The 17,253-nt window shown below is 37.3% G+C and overlaps 1 protein-coding gene across 1 annotated transcript in view; it reads left to right on the forward strand.

The window, feature by feature from the left end:
• The window catches only part of Acadsb (acyl-CoA dehydrogenase short/branched chain), a 38,360-nt gene that overhangs the window by 8,032 nt on the left and 13,075 nt on the right, over nt 1-17,253 (forward strand). Inside the window, exons 2-7 of the mRNA XM_003479622.5 lie at nt 9,372-9,504; nt 11,515-11,615; nt 14,329-14,535; nt 15,166-15,336; nt 16,019-16,144; nt 16,890-16,982. Coding sequence (XP_003479670.2) covers nt 9,372-9,504; nt 11,515-11,615; nt 14,329-14,535; nt 15,166-15,336; nt 16,019-16,144; nt 16,890-16,982 — 831 coding nt within the window. The remainder of the gene's footprint in view (nt 1-9,371; nt 9,505-11,514; nt 11,616-14,328; nt 14,536-15,165; nt 15,337-16,018; nt 16,145-16,889; nt 16,983-17,253) is intronic.

Consider the following 17,253-nt stretch of genomic DNA (forward strand, 5'->3'; position numbering starts at 1 on the left):
CCCTACTGCTATATACCATCACATTAGCCATGAGGCTTCAACATCTAAATTTTAGAGGGGACATATTACAACTGTAGCATGTATATCTTTATGGTACCATAGCTAATTGTCCAAAGGGAGCTCACTATATTTACACACTCATCTTACATGGTAAAATTTATTCTCCTTTTCCCCACATCTCCCTCACCTTTAAGGGTTTAGTAGGGAAAGGGAATGTGCAGAAGGAAAGTGAGAAAGATTATTAGAGCTGAAAAGAGAGGAAAGCAGGGCATAGCCAGATCATGATAAACAAAGACAAGAGCTTTGTCAGGAGGAAGACATGCTCCACCACCTACAGTCTGCTGAGGGCAAATAAGTGGAAACCTGGAAAGCATAGCTATGTTTGTAACCTGACTGATGAGAGATCATGCTTTTGGTAGGCAGTTTGGAGGGAGAGACATCTTGGGATAGGTTGAGGACTGAACAAGAATGATGGGGCAAAGACGGCAAGCAAGGCCACATTTTGTCAATATTTGGCTGTGTAAAGGAGGAGGAAGCACCATAGCTACTGGTAGAAGCAAGATCAACATGGTTAACAGAGTAGAAATTAAGGCAGATTTTTTTGATGATAAAAAGTTTGAGGGAGAGGTAAGGGAGAAATGAGAAGACAAAGTGACACCTTAGAATCCTGGGAGGGCAAGAGGAATGGAACCCAGAGAAGAGATGGAGGAATGACCTTGGTGGGGGCAGGGGATGGTTTCCATTGTGAGAAGAAAAATGTGGGTACAGATGCACAATTTATGAATTTGGTGGTGAGCATTGAGTTAATTCCCATTGCTGCCATTTGTCTTGTAACAGAAGGAGAAGTCATAAGCTGACAGTGAAGGGTGGACCATTTGAGAGAGTACAGAGGTTAAGGTGATCATTCCAGAGCACCAGGAAGGGACTAAAGATAGAAACTCAGATACAGACAGTCTTGAGCACCACATTGATATTGGTGCCGTGAATTTATGGTTGTATGAGGTTCTTTCTGTTTGAAGTGAACGGTGGTGACTGAACAGTGGTTATGTACAGTGCTGATGCTTAACACATAAGTGCTAACACTTACATAAGTGGTTATATAAGGAAAGCTGCATGATAATACATGGAACTCTGTTATGTTTGTAATGTTGATAAGACTAACATCTAACATAAAAAGTTTAAAAAGGAAGAAAAAATATGAGTAAGAATGTTTAGAGTGTATTAAAATAGATGTTTTCAGAGGTCAACCATGGAACATAAGTGGCATAGTAAGGGAAATGGAAGAGGAAAGTCTGTTGAAGAAAAACGAAGTAGATGTAGGAAGGGCTGGAAAAGCTACCGACATTCTGGAACAAGTTTAGTGGTGTAGTTTAGTGGGCATGCTGGGGGACAGGAAGTTATGATCTGAAATAGACACCTCATGAGATAGTAGTACTAAGAGACTACTTGGAATAGGTGATCAGTAACAAAGGGTCGCAGCTGAGACAGTCACTGATAGGTGAAGAGTTCATAGTCAAAGTATCATATGACATAGGTTCCTGGACTCTGGATTCTGCTAAAATTGTGGTAGGTGTTGGGTAATGTGGGTACTTTTAAACTCAGTAAACAATGGAAATTGTCCAGCAGAGCAGAAGTACCAGGGTGAAGCCTGGGAAAGGCACTATTGGTAGCTATGCTGAGGGACAGGAAGCTATGATCTAAAATAGAGACCTCAGGAGACAGTAGTACTAAGAGACAGTTTGGACTAGATGATCAGTAACAATGGGTGGTAATGAAGCTAGTCAAGGGCAATTGTCTCCATTCTTACTCCTTCACATCTCTTCCTTCCATAAGTAGATGGAGTATAATGGACTTGAAGCTTCACTGAGGAGTAAAGAGTTAAGGAACCCTACCTTCTCACCCCTAGAATGGTAGACTGTGAGAGAAGAAAGTTTCCACTTTAAAGGGCTTCACAGGGAAGGAAGGAAGCTAAGCCCCTGCCTGTGAGCCAGCCAGAGTGTTGATCAGGGAGAATAAGGAAGGAAGCTAAGTGCCTTCCTTGTGAACTGACCAGCTCGCAGGCTAAGGAGAGGAGGACAGCACCTCCACCCCCCACCTCCCACCCAGTGACCAACCAGCTGATTTGGAGGAACTGTATTGTTTGATTGACTTTGCATGCAATATAGTAATTATTGTAGATTGACAGCATGCAATATAGTAATTATTGTAGATTTCCTACCATCTTATCACCATTTCAATTTGTTTTATTGCTGTTTTATTCCTTTTACAATTAAATTTAAAAATCAATAAAATCTTCATGAGAAGTATATACTACAGAAATGCAAACTTGGACTTAATGTGGGAAAGGGAAAAGAATGTACTCAGAAGTTCAAGGGGAAGCAGCTTTTTTCATGCTCTGATGACCAACTTCTAAATTAACAATTGTCATATGGTAGGCACAAATGCACATCTAGATCTATCTCACAGAGTAGATACGTAAAGTAGAGTCTTTTTCCCAGGTGATGTTGGAAAGCCAAAACCAAAGGCCAGTACCAGCAGCACAAGTGTACTCCAAATAATAGAGAAGCAGAAGCCTTGCTTGGAAACCAACTTCTGAACTCATACAAGGACAGAGAGCTTGACTATATCAGGAAAAGAAATGAGGGAAGGGGACAAGTCAACAAGGCAGAGGAGTACTCATGTCTTTTCCTGGACTTGGCAGAGATTAATATCAATGTTAGTGTCACTTTTTCTTCCTGGTATCTCTGGTTATGGCAGTTGGAGGATGTGTTGTTTACCATGAAAATTAGATTATGTTGAAATTAGAGGTCATCAGGCTCTTACAGTCAGGGTTAAGGTCAGGGATTTATCTTAGATCTAACTACTTTTGCTGGCCTACCTGAACAGGAAAAGCACCCTGTTCTTAAAGGTAAAGATAAAGTAAATTAGGGCAGGGTACAGCTTCACTTAGGTCACATAGGCCAAAAAACTGGATAACAGAAGGGGAGGAACGTGGCACAATGGGGAGAGAACTACTGACTAGAAATTGAGGGTGAATACTATTGTGTTCTCTTGATCAGCTCCCTGTGAAATTTTATCTGGGCTGTTCTTTGCAAGTCACCACAGCTTCTTGGATATGTCTTGTTTGTCTTCCATGTCTTGAAAGCATCTAGACTTTGATGCTTTGAAACAGCAATAGTTCATTGTGTTAGAGCATAAGGAAGGGGTGATGACTGGCATGTTATCTGACGTGATTACCCAGAGATGTATCAGAACGATCCATAGTCCAGGTTTACATTTTTGGGCCACAATGAAACGTATTAGCAATCTAGTAAACTTTATAGACCTTTTCTGGTTTTTAAAGGTTTTTAAAATACACAAAAGATGTAGGATTATAAAGGAAATAAATTATAATAAAACAATTGTAAAAATAGTTTTGAATTTGATGTAATATGTGCTTCTTAAATAGGGTCAGACAGGAGTTCTGATAGCTGCTTTGAAATGGTGTTGAGTACAGTAACATCAAGATGTTGGCTCTAATTCTAATATAAAAATAATTTCTTTTGGTGGCAGAGTCACAGATACTGTTAATACTACTAAAATTTTTTGTCCACATGTATTATTGAAAGAAATTCTGCATTTCAGCTAGAAGTTAGTGACATAAAGATGTAATTCCACATGCTTCCAAGTTCATGGACTTTATTGTTCTGTTCACAGGGGTCTAACAGGCTCCAGGTTTGGTCTTCAGCTCTTCTCTGGTTAGTTGAGCAGAAAACAGACCAGACTGAGATTCCAAAAAGTATCTGGCAAAGAATAAATAACCATTATTCCATTCAAGTAGCAATTGCTGTTCTGTACAAAAAAATGTGATGATGTGGTACAGTGGCTTATAACTGTGGAAAATCATTTTGATGGAGTGGACACCAAAGCTGAAATGACTGTAGTTAACATGGAATGGGAAGGGACATTAGAAAATCATTGTCAGCAGTGGGCGGGAACACCTAGCCAGCACAATTCAAACAAACCGTAACCGACAAAGAAAGAAATTGGGCCTCCTATATTTGCATGTATAAAAGGAACAAAAAATATGGGAAGAGGGAGCAACAAGAAAGGGTCCTCGGCCCTCAATCCTGAGAAACATGCAATATCAGACACGGCACCAATAGACATAAAGCGCTATCTCCAGAGCCTCATAAATGAGTTCAGGAATGAAGTTATTAATGACCTGAAGCAAGATAGAATAGTTAGAGAAGCACCGCCCAAGAAAAAATAGATGGTAGAATGAAAGAACAGAAAAAAAGGAGAGAATTGTTTGACGGAGAAAATAGAGAAAACATAGAATATGTGAAGCAAGTTCAAAGAGATTACCAGGAAACTAAAAACTCTATCAAAAACTGGCATAACAGCTTGAAAGAAACTAAGGATAGATTATCTGAACTGGAGGGAAGATTTGTAATATGGGAGTATGAAATGAAAAACTTCTTAAAAATAACAAAAAAACAAACAGCAACAATACAAAGGCTAGAAGATGATAAGAGGATCTATAACTTAAGAATTAAGAACATAAAAGAAGAAGTAGGGACACAAACAAATGAACTACAAAAGCTATTCACAGAAATAATCCAAGAGAATTTTCCTAATTTAGCAAAAAGTAAAGATACTCAGATGTATGAGGCATACAGGATCCCAGCCACCTACAAGCCAAACAGAGCTACACCCAGGCATATAATAATCAAAATTCCAGAAATCCAATATAAGAACAGAATATTAAAAGCCATCAGAGACAAGAAACAGATCACTTACAAGGGAACACCCATCAGAATTACAGCAGACTTCTCGGCACAAACCATCAAATCACGAAGAGCGTGGGGGGAAATAATTCAAGCTTTGAAAGATAATAACCTCCAGCCAAGATTGATATATCCTGCACAACTGTCCCTAGAAATTGATGGAAAAACAAGGTGCTTCCAGGATAAAGAGGAACTAAGGGAATTTGCAACCACCAATTCAACTTTACAGAGAATATTGCAGGATATTCTAAAAAAGGAAAATACCAAGATTCCAGAAATAGTGGCAGAGAGGCCACAATGAATGAAGCAGAAAGCGAAATGAAGACAAACTGACAACAAACGACAGAAAAAGAGCTCAACAGAAATGAGGCAGAGAAGGTTGGATGGTAGGAACAGCTATTTTGGAGAAAACAAGACATCATAATAGCTAGTGCTGATTTAGTATCATCTTGTTTTGAAGTCTCATCAAACTTGTCTTCCTCTGTCTCCATCGGTCTTAAAAGGTTGTATCTTATTGGATTTTATTATATATGATAATAGAAGTAAAAACTTTTATAGACAAGGAGATTATAGAGAAACCATTGTTCATTTTCTGTTAATTGGTTCTAAATACCCTGTAATAATGTCATTCTCTTGAATGGTTTTATAGTGTCTTGATATGTTTGATGCTATAGTATATGAAGTTATACTCAAAGATTTCAAGGAAAGAGACACTATAGTAATTATTTTTATGTCAGTTTATCTTGTGGTGAAACACTATTTTGCTTAAATGGTTACGTTTTGACCTGCGCTGTTCTGTTGTTATGCCCTCTTTTATCTCAATCCCCCCTGCTTTTTTTAATTACTTTTTTCTTTTTATCTTTTTAATTAAGGGAAAAATAAATAAAAAATAGCAGGATACATTATAGTAACCTACTTTGATTTCCTACTAACTTGATTTGAAATCCTGTATTGCCCTCACCATCTTGTTTTGATTGATTTTCCCCTATTCTGCTTTGCTTGATAGTACCAAGTTCGAAAGTATAGGCAAAACTGTGAAGACAATAAGATTCACTATGACGCCCATTCCGGTTGACTATTATCTTCTTTTAAAGTCCTGTAATGTCTCCAATGCTTTGGTTTTATTCTTTACTGTTTGGTTCAATTATATTATAACTGGCAATTCTTCTTAAATTAGCAAGAGGCAATATGGTAACCATTGTTGATCACCTTGTATTTTGTTTTTACATTATCTATTATGTCCATCCTTTTGATTTGACTGACTCTGTTCTGATATGTCGCATTTGGTTTTACTCTCTTCAAAAAAAGTAATAAGAACTGTGGGAGTAATAAAACCCAAAATGTATAATTGTCATTGTACAAAAGAAAAGAAAAGAAAGTGCTCTAAAGGTTATAACTGCAGATATGTTTAAGAAATAGATAACCATATCTAATAAAATAGATAACCATATTACTGAGTTGTTTGGATCATTGAACAAAACTGTTTGCACTCTCACTGTTTGAAAGTCCACTTTATATGCTTCAATTTTGTAACTTGAACAACTATTTCTAAGATGAGAATATGTAATCTGTTAACTAGTGATTTCTTACTGTTTATTTTACTTGTACCCTTTTTCTGTTTTTTTCTTTTTCTCCTTAAATAAAAAAAAAAAAAAAAGAAAAGAAAATCATTGTCAACAGCTCAAGGCAACAAAAGGACTGCTGTCCTTTATTATGGATTATCATATTACAAGGGAGAGGTAGTATCACTTAATAATATACGTAACAATGGATTTCATTCACTTAGCATATGCTGTTTTATGATGAACATCTTCAGTAATCTCTCCCTATGACTGTATACCATTTAATACTTTTTAAAAGTAAATTTGCCTCTGTTATCTTATTGGGGAATCTAAAGTAACTGTTATGTGTGGACTAGTGATATACTTTTGTCAGTACTAGTATTTAGACTAAGGGGCCCTTGCCAGATTTGGTGGCACACATCTGTACTCCAAGCAATTCTGGAAGCTAAGTAAGGGAACTGCAAGATCATGATCAGCCTGGACAATTTATCAGGATCCTGTCTTAAAAAGTAAAAAGGACTGGGATATAGCTCAGCATGAATTCCATGGATTTAACCCTCAGTACCACCAGAGACCAGACACAGACAATGAGGGGTGAGGAGGGAAGAGGGAGAGGGGTGCTGGGAGTGTCAGCAGGAAAATTTGTTACTAATACCTACTGGCTTCTTAAATTTCTCTCTTTGTCTCTCTCCCCCACCCCATCTTTCTTGAGACAGGGTCTTGCTATGTAGTTCAGATTGTCCTTGAACTCACTGTGTCTCCCAGGCTGGCCTCAAACTCTTAACAATTCTCTGGCTTCAGCCTCCTGGGTGCTGGATTACAGGTGTGCACCACCACAGCCAGCTCAAGTTTACTTCTTTTAAAGAGCAGTCTTACTAGAGATCAGTTTAGTTACAATGGTAATACGTTTAATAAGAGACAAAATAATTCTTCAGTGGATTTAGTGAAGTAAGTAATCTCCCCTAGAAATAAGAAATATCAAAATCTTGACTTGCATTGCAGTTTTTGAAACAGATAGGCATTTTGTGGAGATTAGTTGACTCATTTTTCATTCACTCCAATATCTGCTTGTACTGAGGGTCAGTGTCCTTGAAGGCTCCACCAGCAGCGCTGAACATACCCCCTCCCACACTTACTTCTGCTTACTTCCATTCCTTCTCTCTCTTCTTTCTTCATACCAGCTGCTACCAGTTTGCTTCCTGCCTCTTCACACTGTCCTGTTTTAGTCCCTTTACATTGCTCCTTTACCTGTTTTTTATATCTTCCTGTCTCCTATACTTCATGCCTCCCCCTTCCTTGTTTTGAGTTCTAAATTTTCCTGTCCCAACTTTGTTGTTTGTTTGAGACAGTTTCATTATGTACTCTAGGGCAGCCTGAACTGCCTTGAACTCATAATCCTCTGACCTCACCTCTCATGTGCTGGGGTTACAAGAATGTGTCATTGTACCTGACTCTATCTATGTCTTTTAATGAGAAAGAGTTGTGAAATCTTGTCCTAAGTTGTCTGCCTCCAGTTTTGAAAACAGTAACAAAAATATTTAACAACAAAAATGGCAACATGGGGTGATCAAAACCGAGAATGAATACTTACATTTTAAAAATTTATTACAGGAAAAGACACATTAATCCCCTTCAAAATATTCCCCTTTGCTTCAAACACACTTTCTAAAACAGTTTTGTCAGTCCTCTTTCATGTATGTCTTTATAAGGTTTGATCAAAAACACAGAGAATGTTGCTGTCCAAGGGAAAGACAGGCTTATAAAAGTATTACAGAGTGTGTGACTCACCACATCTGGCATTGTGAGACTTCTGGCTGTTCCCCAAAGTCAAAATACCATGAAAATCAATTTAGGACATGAAGGCACCCAGTAGTACAACTAACAGCACAAAACTTCCTAGAATTGCTTCAGAAAATGGCAAGAACAATGGAATAACTGGGTTCTAAATGGGAGGGAGTATTTGAGGGAGTTAAAAACAATGTGTCTTTCAATTTTAAACATTCACCATATTTTTGGATCATACCACACAGTTATAGTAAAATGTTATTTTAATGTTTGTAACATTTGCCAAGCTCTTACTGTACATTATATCTTATGTTAAACCCTTTATATGGATGGCTTTATTGATCCTCACAAAACTCCACAGGATTGCATTTTATAGGTAAGGAACTGAAATTCTGAGATGTTTTAACTAAGAGATTAACAATAACGTGGTCTTCTCTAAAACCAAAAAAGAAGGAAGGAGGGAAAGAGGAAGGAGGGAGAGAAGGAGGCAAGAGGAAAGGAAGGGAGAAATCACTTGCCCAAGCTCATATGAGCTATTAAATTTGACACTAGTTGATTTTAGCTTTTTTGTTTGTTTGTTTTTGAAACAGCGTCTCACTATGTTTCTAAGACTCACTTGAACTCACTGTGTAGCCTAGGCTGGCCTTGAACTTCCAGTGATCCTCCTGATTCAGCTTCCCTAGTGTAGGATTACAGGTGTGCACTATAGTCTTAACATCTATAGAGCCTGTATATTTAACACTTGTGCTGCACTGCATCTTACTAGGAGATCCTTAAAAGTAAAACTATCTATGAAAAAGCACAAAAGCACACCTGCCAGGGCCACTAAACAGGATGATATCTCAGCTCCCCATACATTCCCTCCTGACAGAATGCTCTTGAGAGTGGCCAATTGTGGCAAATGGTGGGGGGGGTGTTCTAGTTTCCCTATCCAAGAAGTAAGTGAAATGAGAGACTTATTTTGAGAATGAAATCCCTGTAAAAAGTTCTGTTTCCTTCATTGGTAAGCTAATTGAGGAATTTGGTTTTTTTAAGAACAGCTCATGGCTGGATAAAGATGATATATAGTAAACTAATTCATGTTTGTGTTCAAAAGACAATGAATTTAAAAGCGTACTAAAATAAGCTCCCTTATTCTGGTGATATGAAATACAAGAATGGGTTATGAAGTCATTCCCAAAGAAACTGATGTTCAAATACCATTTTTACTTTTGTATACTTTGTGTTCTGTCTTCAACTGGGGCTGTTTCTAAAGCTAAGAAGACATTTTCCGACTTGCCTGAGGTCTTGGAAAGTTCCTCCTCATGTCCTGAAATCTTCCCAGGCTCTGCTGCCCTCTGCTCCACTTCAGACATTCACAGAAGATGAAGTGATGATGAAGAGCATGGGTGAGTGAATTGCTCACCTTCTGCCTGTTAGTGTTTGGCTCATGACGTAGACCTGTGGTATGAATTTATGTATATGACAGATTAGAAGATACAGTCATCTGAAGGTTTTTTTGAAATAAAATTTATTTGAAAAAGTAAGACATATCTAAATTCAAAAGACAACAACAGCAAAATAAAAAGCTAGCTAAAAGTGTAATTTCTCTTTCTCTCTCTCTTTGAGATTGGGTCTCACTGTATAGTTCAGGCTGGCCTTGAATTTACTATGTAGCCAAGGCTTGCCTCAAACCCAAAATGATCCTCCTGTATCAGCCTCCCGAGTGCTAGGATTATAGGTCTGTGCCACCACACCTAGCCAAATCTCTCTCACTTCTGTCCCTAGGTTCCCCAGTTCTTACCAGAAGCTACTTTGGTACCAGTTTTTTTTCATAGCCTTGAGGACAGGGTATATGCTTCTGTATAAAGTCCAGAGGGGCTGCTGAACATCCTCCAATATCCAGGGTGACTAAGACTTTATTGCCCCAGATGTCAAAGTGGGCATGATGTAAAGATGGAGAAACCTTGTTCTGTGTGATAGTATAGCTGTTAATAGGCCTATGTTAGATGGTGTCTGCTGGCATAGAAAGATAATCAAGAAATGAGATGTGGTAGCACACACCTTAATCCCAGCATTTGGGAAGATAAGGCAGGAGAATTGCAAATTCAAGCCCTGGAAGAACCTGTCTGAAAGAAAGAGTGTAGACTGGTGCATCCAGTGGAAACCAGTGTGGAGTTTCCTCAAGAAACTAGGACTAAAGTTTGACCCAGCTCTCCTTCTTGCTATCTTCCGAAAAGAATGAAAAGCATCATACTACAGTGATATGTGCACCCATGTTTGTAGTGGCACAGTTTGTAATAACTAAATCTTGGAAACAGCCCAAATGTCCATCACCAATGAATTGATAAAGGTGTTGGTTTTTATACAGTGGAATACTACTCAACCATACAGAAAGATAGGCTTGAGATGTTTCTAGATATATGGATGTACCTTGAGACCATAGTCTTAAATAAATTGGATACACACATGTGTAAATACTGCATTGTTTCTCTGGTGTGAGAAACCAAAAATGCAAATAAGGACCAAAATGTATAGTGAATATTACAAAATAAGAAAAAAGCATTCAAATGGGAAGGGAACTAAGGCATGGGGAGGAGAAAGAAAGAAAGGGAAAAGAAAAAAAATGACAAAAGAAGAAAAAAATAGAAACAAAGTTTTTGTAAATAAGGAGGGGAGGAGAGGTTAAAGGTCAGGTAGGGGAATGGGAAAAAAAGAAACAAGTTTGTCATGTACAGGTACATATTCTCTATGATGAATATCATGATAATGCATACATAAAGTATACCAGTAAATTTAGTTAATTTAAGAAAAGGGATCATGCTGGGCATGGTGGTGCACACCTATAATTGAAGCACTGAAAAGTCTGAGATAGGAGGACTGCCGTGAGTTTGAGGCCAGCCTGGCAAGCTGTGCGGCGAAACCTTGTCTCAAAAAACAACAGAAAAGAGATTATCAGGGTATGTATAAGTAAGTAGAATGTTGAATATCTATCTTTTGACTCCTTTGTACAATCTAGATAAATTGCTAGGTAAATAATTGTATGTGCCTGTATAGACAGATGGTTTTGAAACAAAAGTTTTCAAAAAGAATACATAATAAATTAGTTATCTTTGGAGAGAGGGACTAGAAAACAAAGACGGGGATTGGGCTCTCACTTTTCATTTTGTGCTTTCTGTATTTATATTTTTACTCCATGTAAATGTATTATTTTTTAATATCTGGAATTATGAAAAGGAGATGGGGCTTTATACTCTATTAAAATTTCATAAATTCAGTTTTAAAAAGAATAAATGCATCTGTGTGTGTCTTACTGGTTAAAAGTAAATTTGTTAGCAAACTATTAATAAACTGTTATAATCTTTATTAAAATGACCGGTACTTGAACACAGGTTTACTGGTGATTCCTTTTCCTGCAGTTAAAAAATTCGCACAAGAACAAATTGCTCCTTTGGTTTCAACCATGGATGAAAATGCAAAAATGGAGAAATCAGTAATACAAGGATTATTTCAGCAAGGGGTAAATATTTCATATTTATTTCAATTTCAGGCTTTAATAAAAATATTCCAGTATTAAAACTGTATGTGTACATTTTTTAGCTTTTTGAGACAGGGACTCTGTAGTTCAGGCTGGCCCTGAGCGCACATTATAGCCCAGGTTAGTGTCAAACTTGCAACGATTCTCCTGCCTCAGCCTCCTGCGTGCTGGAATTACAGGCATGCACCACCATACCTGGCTATATGCTTACTTTTAAGTTCTAATGAACATAATGAACTGCATATTCTAATAAAAAAAGTGTGTTCTCTTTTTCATTGAGGTCCTATAATATTTACATCAGTATTTATATACTTAAATTTTTAATACTAGTTGAATGAAAGGTTTTACATTGGAAATATTGTGCTTTTTAAGGAAAAAGTGGGGGAGTAATTTCTGTGGACCAGTGATTCTCAGTCGAGTGATTCTCAGCCAAGAGCAGTTTTACTCTCCACGGTAGTGTTACTGGTGTCTTATGGGGCAGTGGCTAGGGAAAATGCTTTAAAAATCACTTCATTCACTCCTAAGTTCTCCTCTATGGATAGGAAATTTATTTCATTTTTCACTTTCAGTATTAAAAGTGTTCCAGAACTAGTCATTGGTATTTAGAGCCATTGATTATCCTAAATCTATTCTGTTTTTCTGTTTGAAATATAACCTTTACAACTTAGCCAAAAATTTTTTGTCTGTTTTAAAATGGCCAAGTTTTGGTAACTTTTCCAGCCTTCTCTTGGCAATGAAACTCTTGAGAAAATGGACTCATGTAGAGCCCATTGGGTCAAATGGAAGTTGTCTTAGTTACTTTTCTCTCATGGCTGAGACAAAATACCTGACATCCAAAATTAGGAAAGGAAAGGTTTATTTGTCTTATAATTTTTGGAGGTTTCAGTCCATACTCAGCTGGCTCCAAGGCAGGGTGGCATGGATGAGGGGCAACTGTTCACGGTGGCTGCAAACAGCAAGAGCAAAAAGGGGAAAAGGAGAAAAGCATGCCTCCATTCCTCTCTTATAGTGTATGCTCGCACCCCACTTCTGGGTGGGTACAGCACTCACACCACCAATCCCAGCGCTAGACAGCAAACCAATCACAAATGCTGGATCCAGTTACTTCCATGACTGTATGGGGCTTGAGAGGCCATCCAGACACAACACACCATAATAGAAGTCCAGTGTGTAATACTCTGTGAGTGCATTTCTTAGCTGAGTTTCACTGCAGTCACCAGCAGACCCTGCAGGCCTCTGAGAATCCTAGTCTCATAGTTTGGAAATTGTTCACTTGAGGTGATAATCTTGTGGGTCTGGACTGCAACTGTCTGCCTCCCATCTCTGTAAACTGTTTTTGTTAGCCTAGCTCCATCTACCTGCTAATTTCTATTGTCTTGCTTCTTTGGTCACCTGCAACATGATTTCTAAGTCAGTAGAAAAATTAATGACTTTTATAGTGAAACACACTGTCAGATGATTGCCCACAATATTATAATCAGATTGCTGTCATGCCCTCCAGTCTTAAGGCATACCCACATTGTTCAAATTTTTTTCAGAGAGCAGTATTTATGGTTATGTATATCAAACCTTTAGTTACTATTTTTAAAAGTCTACATCAAAATAGTTTTTGTCAGTAAGAGTCTTAGCTTTTAGTCCTCACCCTTTGTAGTTTTACCTTCATAGCAGCTGAGTGTGTCTTCCTTCAGCTTGCAATGTAACAGCCACAGGCCCGACTGCAGCCTAGTGTAATTCCAGGAGAGTGTAGCAGGGATGGCAAAACTTTTAGAGCTTTCAAAGATCCATCAGTGCTCTGCAGCATGGGTCTTGAATCACATGTACACGTGTTCCCTTTTTGAAATGAGGATACTTAAAAATGGAATAGTACTGAAGGAATGTCATCCCCCAGATCTCACAGTAGAAACCGAACAGTCAAGAGTTGCTCAGATTGTGGACAGTATTGGCCAACATTTGTCACTTTTAACAAGCACCTGTGTCTTGTCAAGTGTAGCTTTAGCAAACACCACCAAATGTTGTCCGCTAACCATCCAAAACTTGCTGAAGTGCCCCAAACTGAATGATCCTGCAGTCATTTATCTCAGGTAAAAATATCAAGGTAAAGGAGCCTTCCTAGAAGAGATTATGCCCAGTGAAACTGTAGACATTCCCCCTGAGGGCTGGTTACTTCCTTGCTATTACATTCAAATCAGTACAGTGGGGACTTTGGTGAAAGACCAAAGAACTCTTGTGGTCTTTAGCAAAAAGGCCGTAAGAATATCTTTATATAAGATATTGTCTCATTTCATTCAGCTACTCTTTAAAACATTTGACCTCTTAATTTTGAGGTCCAAAAAGGAGGCAAGCAGTTTTGAGAGTCTTACTAATTCCTGGCTGGCCTTGAACTCACCATATAGCTCAGGCTGGTCTCAAACTTCTGTCAGTTCTCTGGCCTCAGCCTCTCAAGTGCTAAGATAGCAGACATGCACCTCCATGTCCAGCTGTGGCATGTAAATTGTCCTTTTCAAATAGTTTCCATTATAAATAACTTGTAACTTGTTATTTTTACCAAAACAGGCGTGCAAAATTAAAACAAAATATTTGTGCAGTATTTTAGTTAAGAACATACCTGGTTGTGATTTACTTTTGAGATTATTCTTATAAGAAATTCCCCAGTATGAAAACAGCTTCCTTAATCTGCTTTTTGTTTTTCCTGTAGTTGATGGGTATTGAAGTTGATGCCAAGTATGGAGGAACAGGAGCTTCATTTTTTTCTTCCATCCTAGTGACTGAAGAATTAGCCAAAGTTGATGCATCTGTGGCTCTTATGTGTGACCTTCAGAACACAGTGTTTAACAAGCTCATTATGAAACATGGGACAGAAGAACAAAAGGCCACCTATTTGCCTAAGCTGACTACAGAAGATGTGAGTCGAAACAGATTTGGTCTTTTCTACATTTATAATATTTTCAGGAAAAAAAGTAGCTGCAATGTTGACTTTTATTATTCAAGACTATAGTGTCATGCCATCAATTAATCTGATAACTCTCAATAAGAAAAATAGGGCTGGGGCACAGGACCTGCCTGGAAAGCTCAAGGTCCTGAGTTCAATTTCCAGTAGCAAAAAAAAAAAAAAAAAAAAAAAAAAAAATAGAGAGAGAGAAAAGAAAGAAAGAAAAAGAAAAATATACTTTGCTTCTCATTTTCCACTTAGAAATTTAGTGAATAAGCATCAGGCAATAATCCTTTTTTGTCAAAATTCTGTTTTCTAGTACCTTTGTTAATGGTACTAGATCTCATTTAACACTGAGATTGCCTACTACTATAATTATTTGAATGAATTTAATAAAGTTTCATACGTATTCTTGCATTCTTAAGTTTGTCTGAGACAAATTGTAGGGTAGTTTGGAAATAATACTGACAAAAAGTATTTTGATACAGACTTTTAAAATACTAACTAAAGGTTTGATATACAAATTTTCATTTTGTCATTATTTGTTATGCAGAGCATAAATACAGTTGCTAATTTTGATTTTTTTTTCCCTTACATGTGCAGATAGGAAGCTTTTGCCTTTCAGAGGCTGGAGCAGGTAGCGACTCCTTTGCTTTGAAGACCAGAGCTGACAAAAAGGGAAATTACTATGTTATCAATGGGTCAAAGATGTGGATTAGCAATGCAGGATATGCCAAGCTCTTTGTGGTGTTTGCAAATGTAGACTTTACTGCTGTAAGTTTGTAAACAAATTTCTCCCCTTTCCCTGTAATCTTTCCTTTTTTTCTTTTCTTCCTTACACTTCACTTAATGTCTTTATAATTCTAAATGCTAGAAATGTAAGACTTGCCCTGGCATCTTTTCACCTTGTATTAATTGCCTTATTGTTAACGTAACATGGGGGAACATTTGTTACTTAAATTTTAATGTTATATTCGTAGGAAGCTAATTTTTAATTTTGAAGAATTTCAATTTTTCTTTTTAATAATGACTTTATTACCTATATAGTACATTTGTTTTTAAAACTATTTTATTCAGTTGGACAATAGATATATAGCAAAAATGGTAATTGTGTTTTATTTTTTGTCTTTTTACTTACATAATATTTAATTGAATTAAATTGCTAAAACTTTTAAAATACTTAATTGAATTTAAAAGTGAGACTTTCACGATTATATAACTTATTATAACAATAATTTCAATATTTAATATGGTTTCTAAAAGAGTTTAAAAAATGGTGAGATTCTTTAAATTGTGTCTGATGTGCTCCAGGCATTCTTTTGTAATGCATGTGTTGCAATTTAGAGCCCTTTAATATTTATTGCTATAGTCTGTTTTTAGTTTTCTTTTTATCTTTAAAACTGTATAAATGAGATTTTATAAATCCAAATGTTAATAGTATTGTAAATCTTTTTAGAGCTATAAAGGAATCACCTGCTTCTTAGTAGATCGTGATACAGAAGGCTTTCATGTTGGGAAATCAGAAAACAAAATGGGTATCAGAGCTTCTTCCACCTGCCCATTAACATTTGAAAATGTAAAGGTGAGTATTTCAGAATAACCAGTAAGACTCATGTGAAATGAACTTCATATGGAACCAGAGAGGTATCAAAACTTTTAAATGGAGATAAGTGTGCACGGCAGAGTATTTTGTGGAGTCCCTAAATAGTGCTCTTAGGTTAAGTCATGACCAAGTGTACTTTCCATAACTGTTTAGGCCAGAGTGGAAACTTTCTGTCCAGTTGCTGGCCTCAGGAACAAATGATAAGAATTTATCTCAGTTGTTTCTGCTACTGCTGCTGCTGCTGTTGTTATTACTATTGTTGTTGTGGAAACAGAATCTCACTGTGTAGCTCAGGCTGGCCTCAAACTCACAGTGATTCTTCTGCCTTAGCCTCCAAACGCTGGGGTTATAGGTGTGCACACTGTACTCAGCATATCTCTCTCTCTCACTATGTCGTAAGTTACATATTTGTGAACCATTTAAACTTTGTAAGTGATCCAAACACAGCTTTAGAGGCGGTCTGGTGTTAGTACACCACAGGCCACAAGATGGGGGTGTTGCTTAGAGTGAAGAACAACCAGGCAAGGCCTCACAAAATAAGACTGTCAGAGGCTGAGGCTGAAACAGGCAGATGTGCGAAGCTCTGGAGGATGCAAAAGGGAACATGGTTTTGAGGACACAATATAGATGTCGCAATGTCAACAGACAATTGGTATTTAAAAAGTATTGTGAAATGAGTCCTACCAGTTTAGATTAACAAATAAGTTCACATTGTTATTTTCAGGTTCCAGAAGCCAATATCTTGGGAAAAGTTGGACATGGCTATAAATATGCCATCGGAATTCTTAATGAAGGTAGAATAGGAATTGCTGCGCAGGTAAGTCAAATTTTACCTCTTCTGTAATATGAGCCAATGAAAATGTAAAACAAAAGAAATGCAGTAAGACCAAAAAGTATTTGGAAGCTTGTGAACACAAGATGGCATCCTTTTCTTATTGAGGTGAAAGAATGGTCTTTGGATTCCACTTTGTTCAATTATATACGTATCTGGAGAACCAAACAGTAGCTTAGTGGTAATGGTTTTTCTGCTTTGAAAATATTAAAATATTATCCAACACCTGAACCAAAACTTCTAAGATGCATTGTAA

The sequence above is a fragment of the Cavia porcellus genome, unplaced genomic scaffold (genome assembly GCF_034190915.1).
Source record: "Cavia porcellus strain 051 isolate PalLab524CR breed Dunkin Hartley unplaced genomic scaffold, mCavPor4.1 scaffold_2, whole genome shotgun sequence".
In the NCBI taxonomy this organism is placed as follows: domain Eukaryota; kingdom Metazoa; phylum Chordata; class Mammalia; order Rodentia; family Caviidae; genus Cavia; species Cavia porcellus.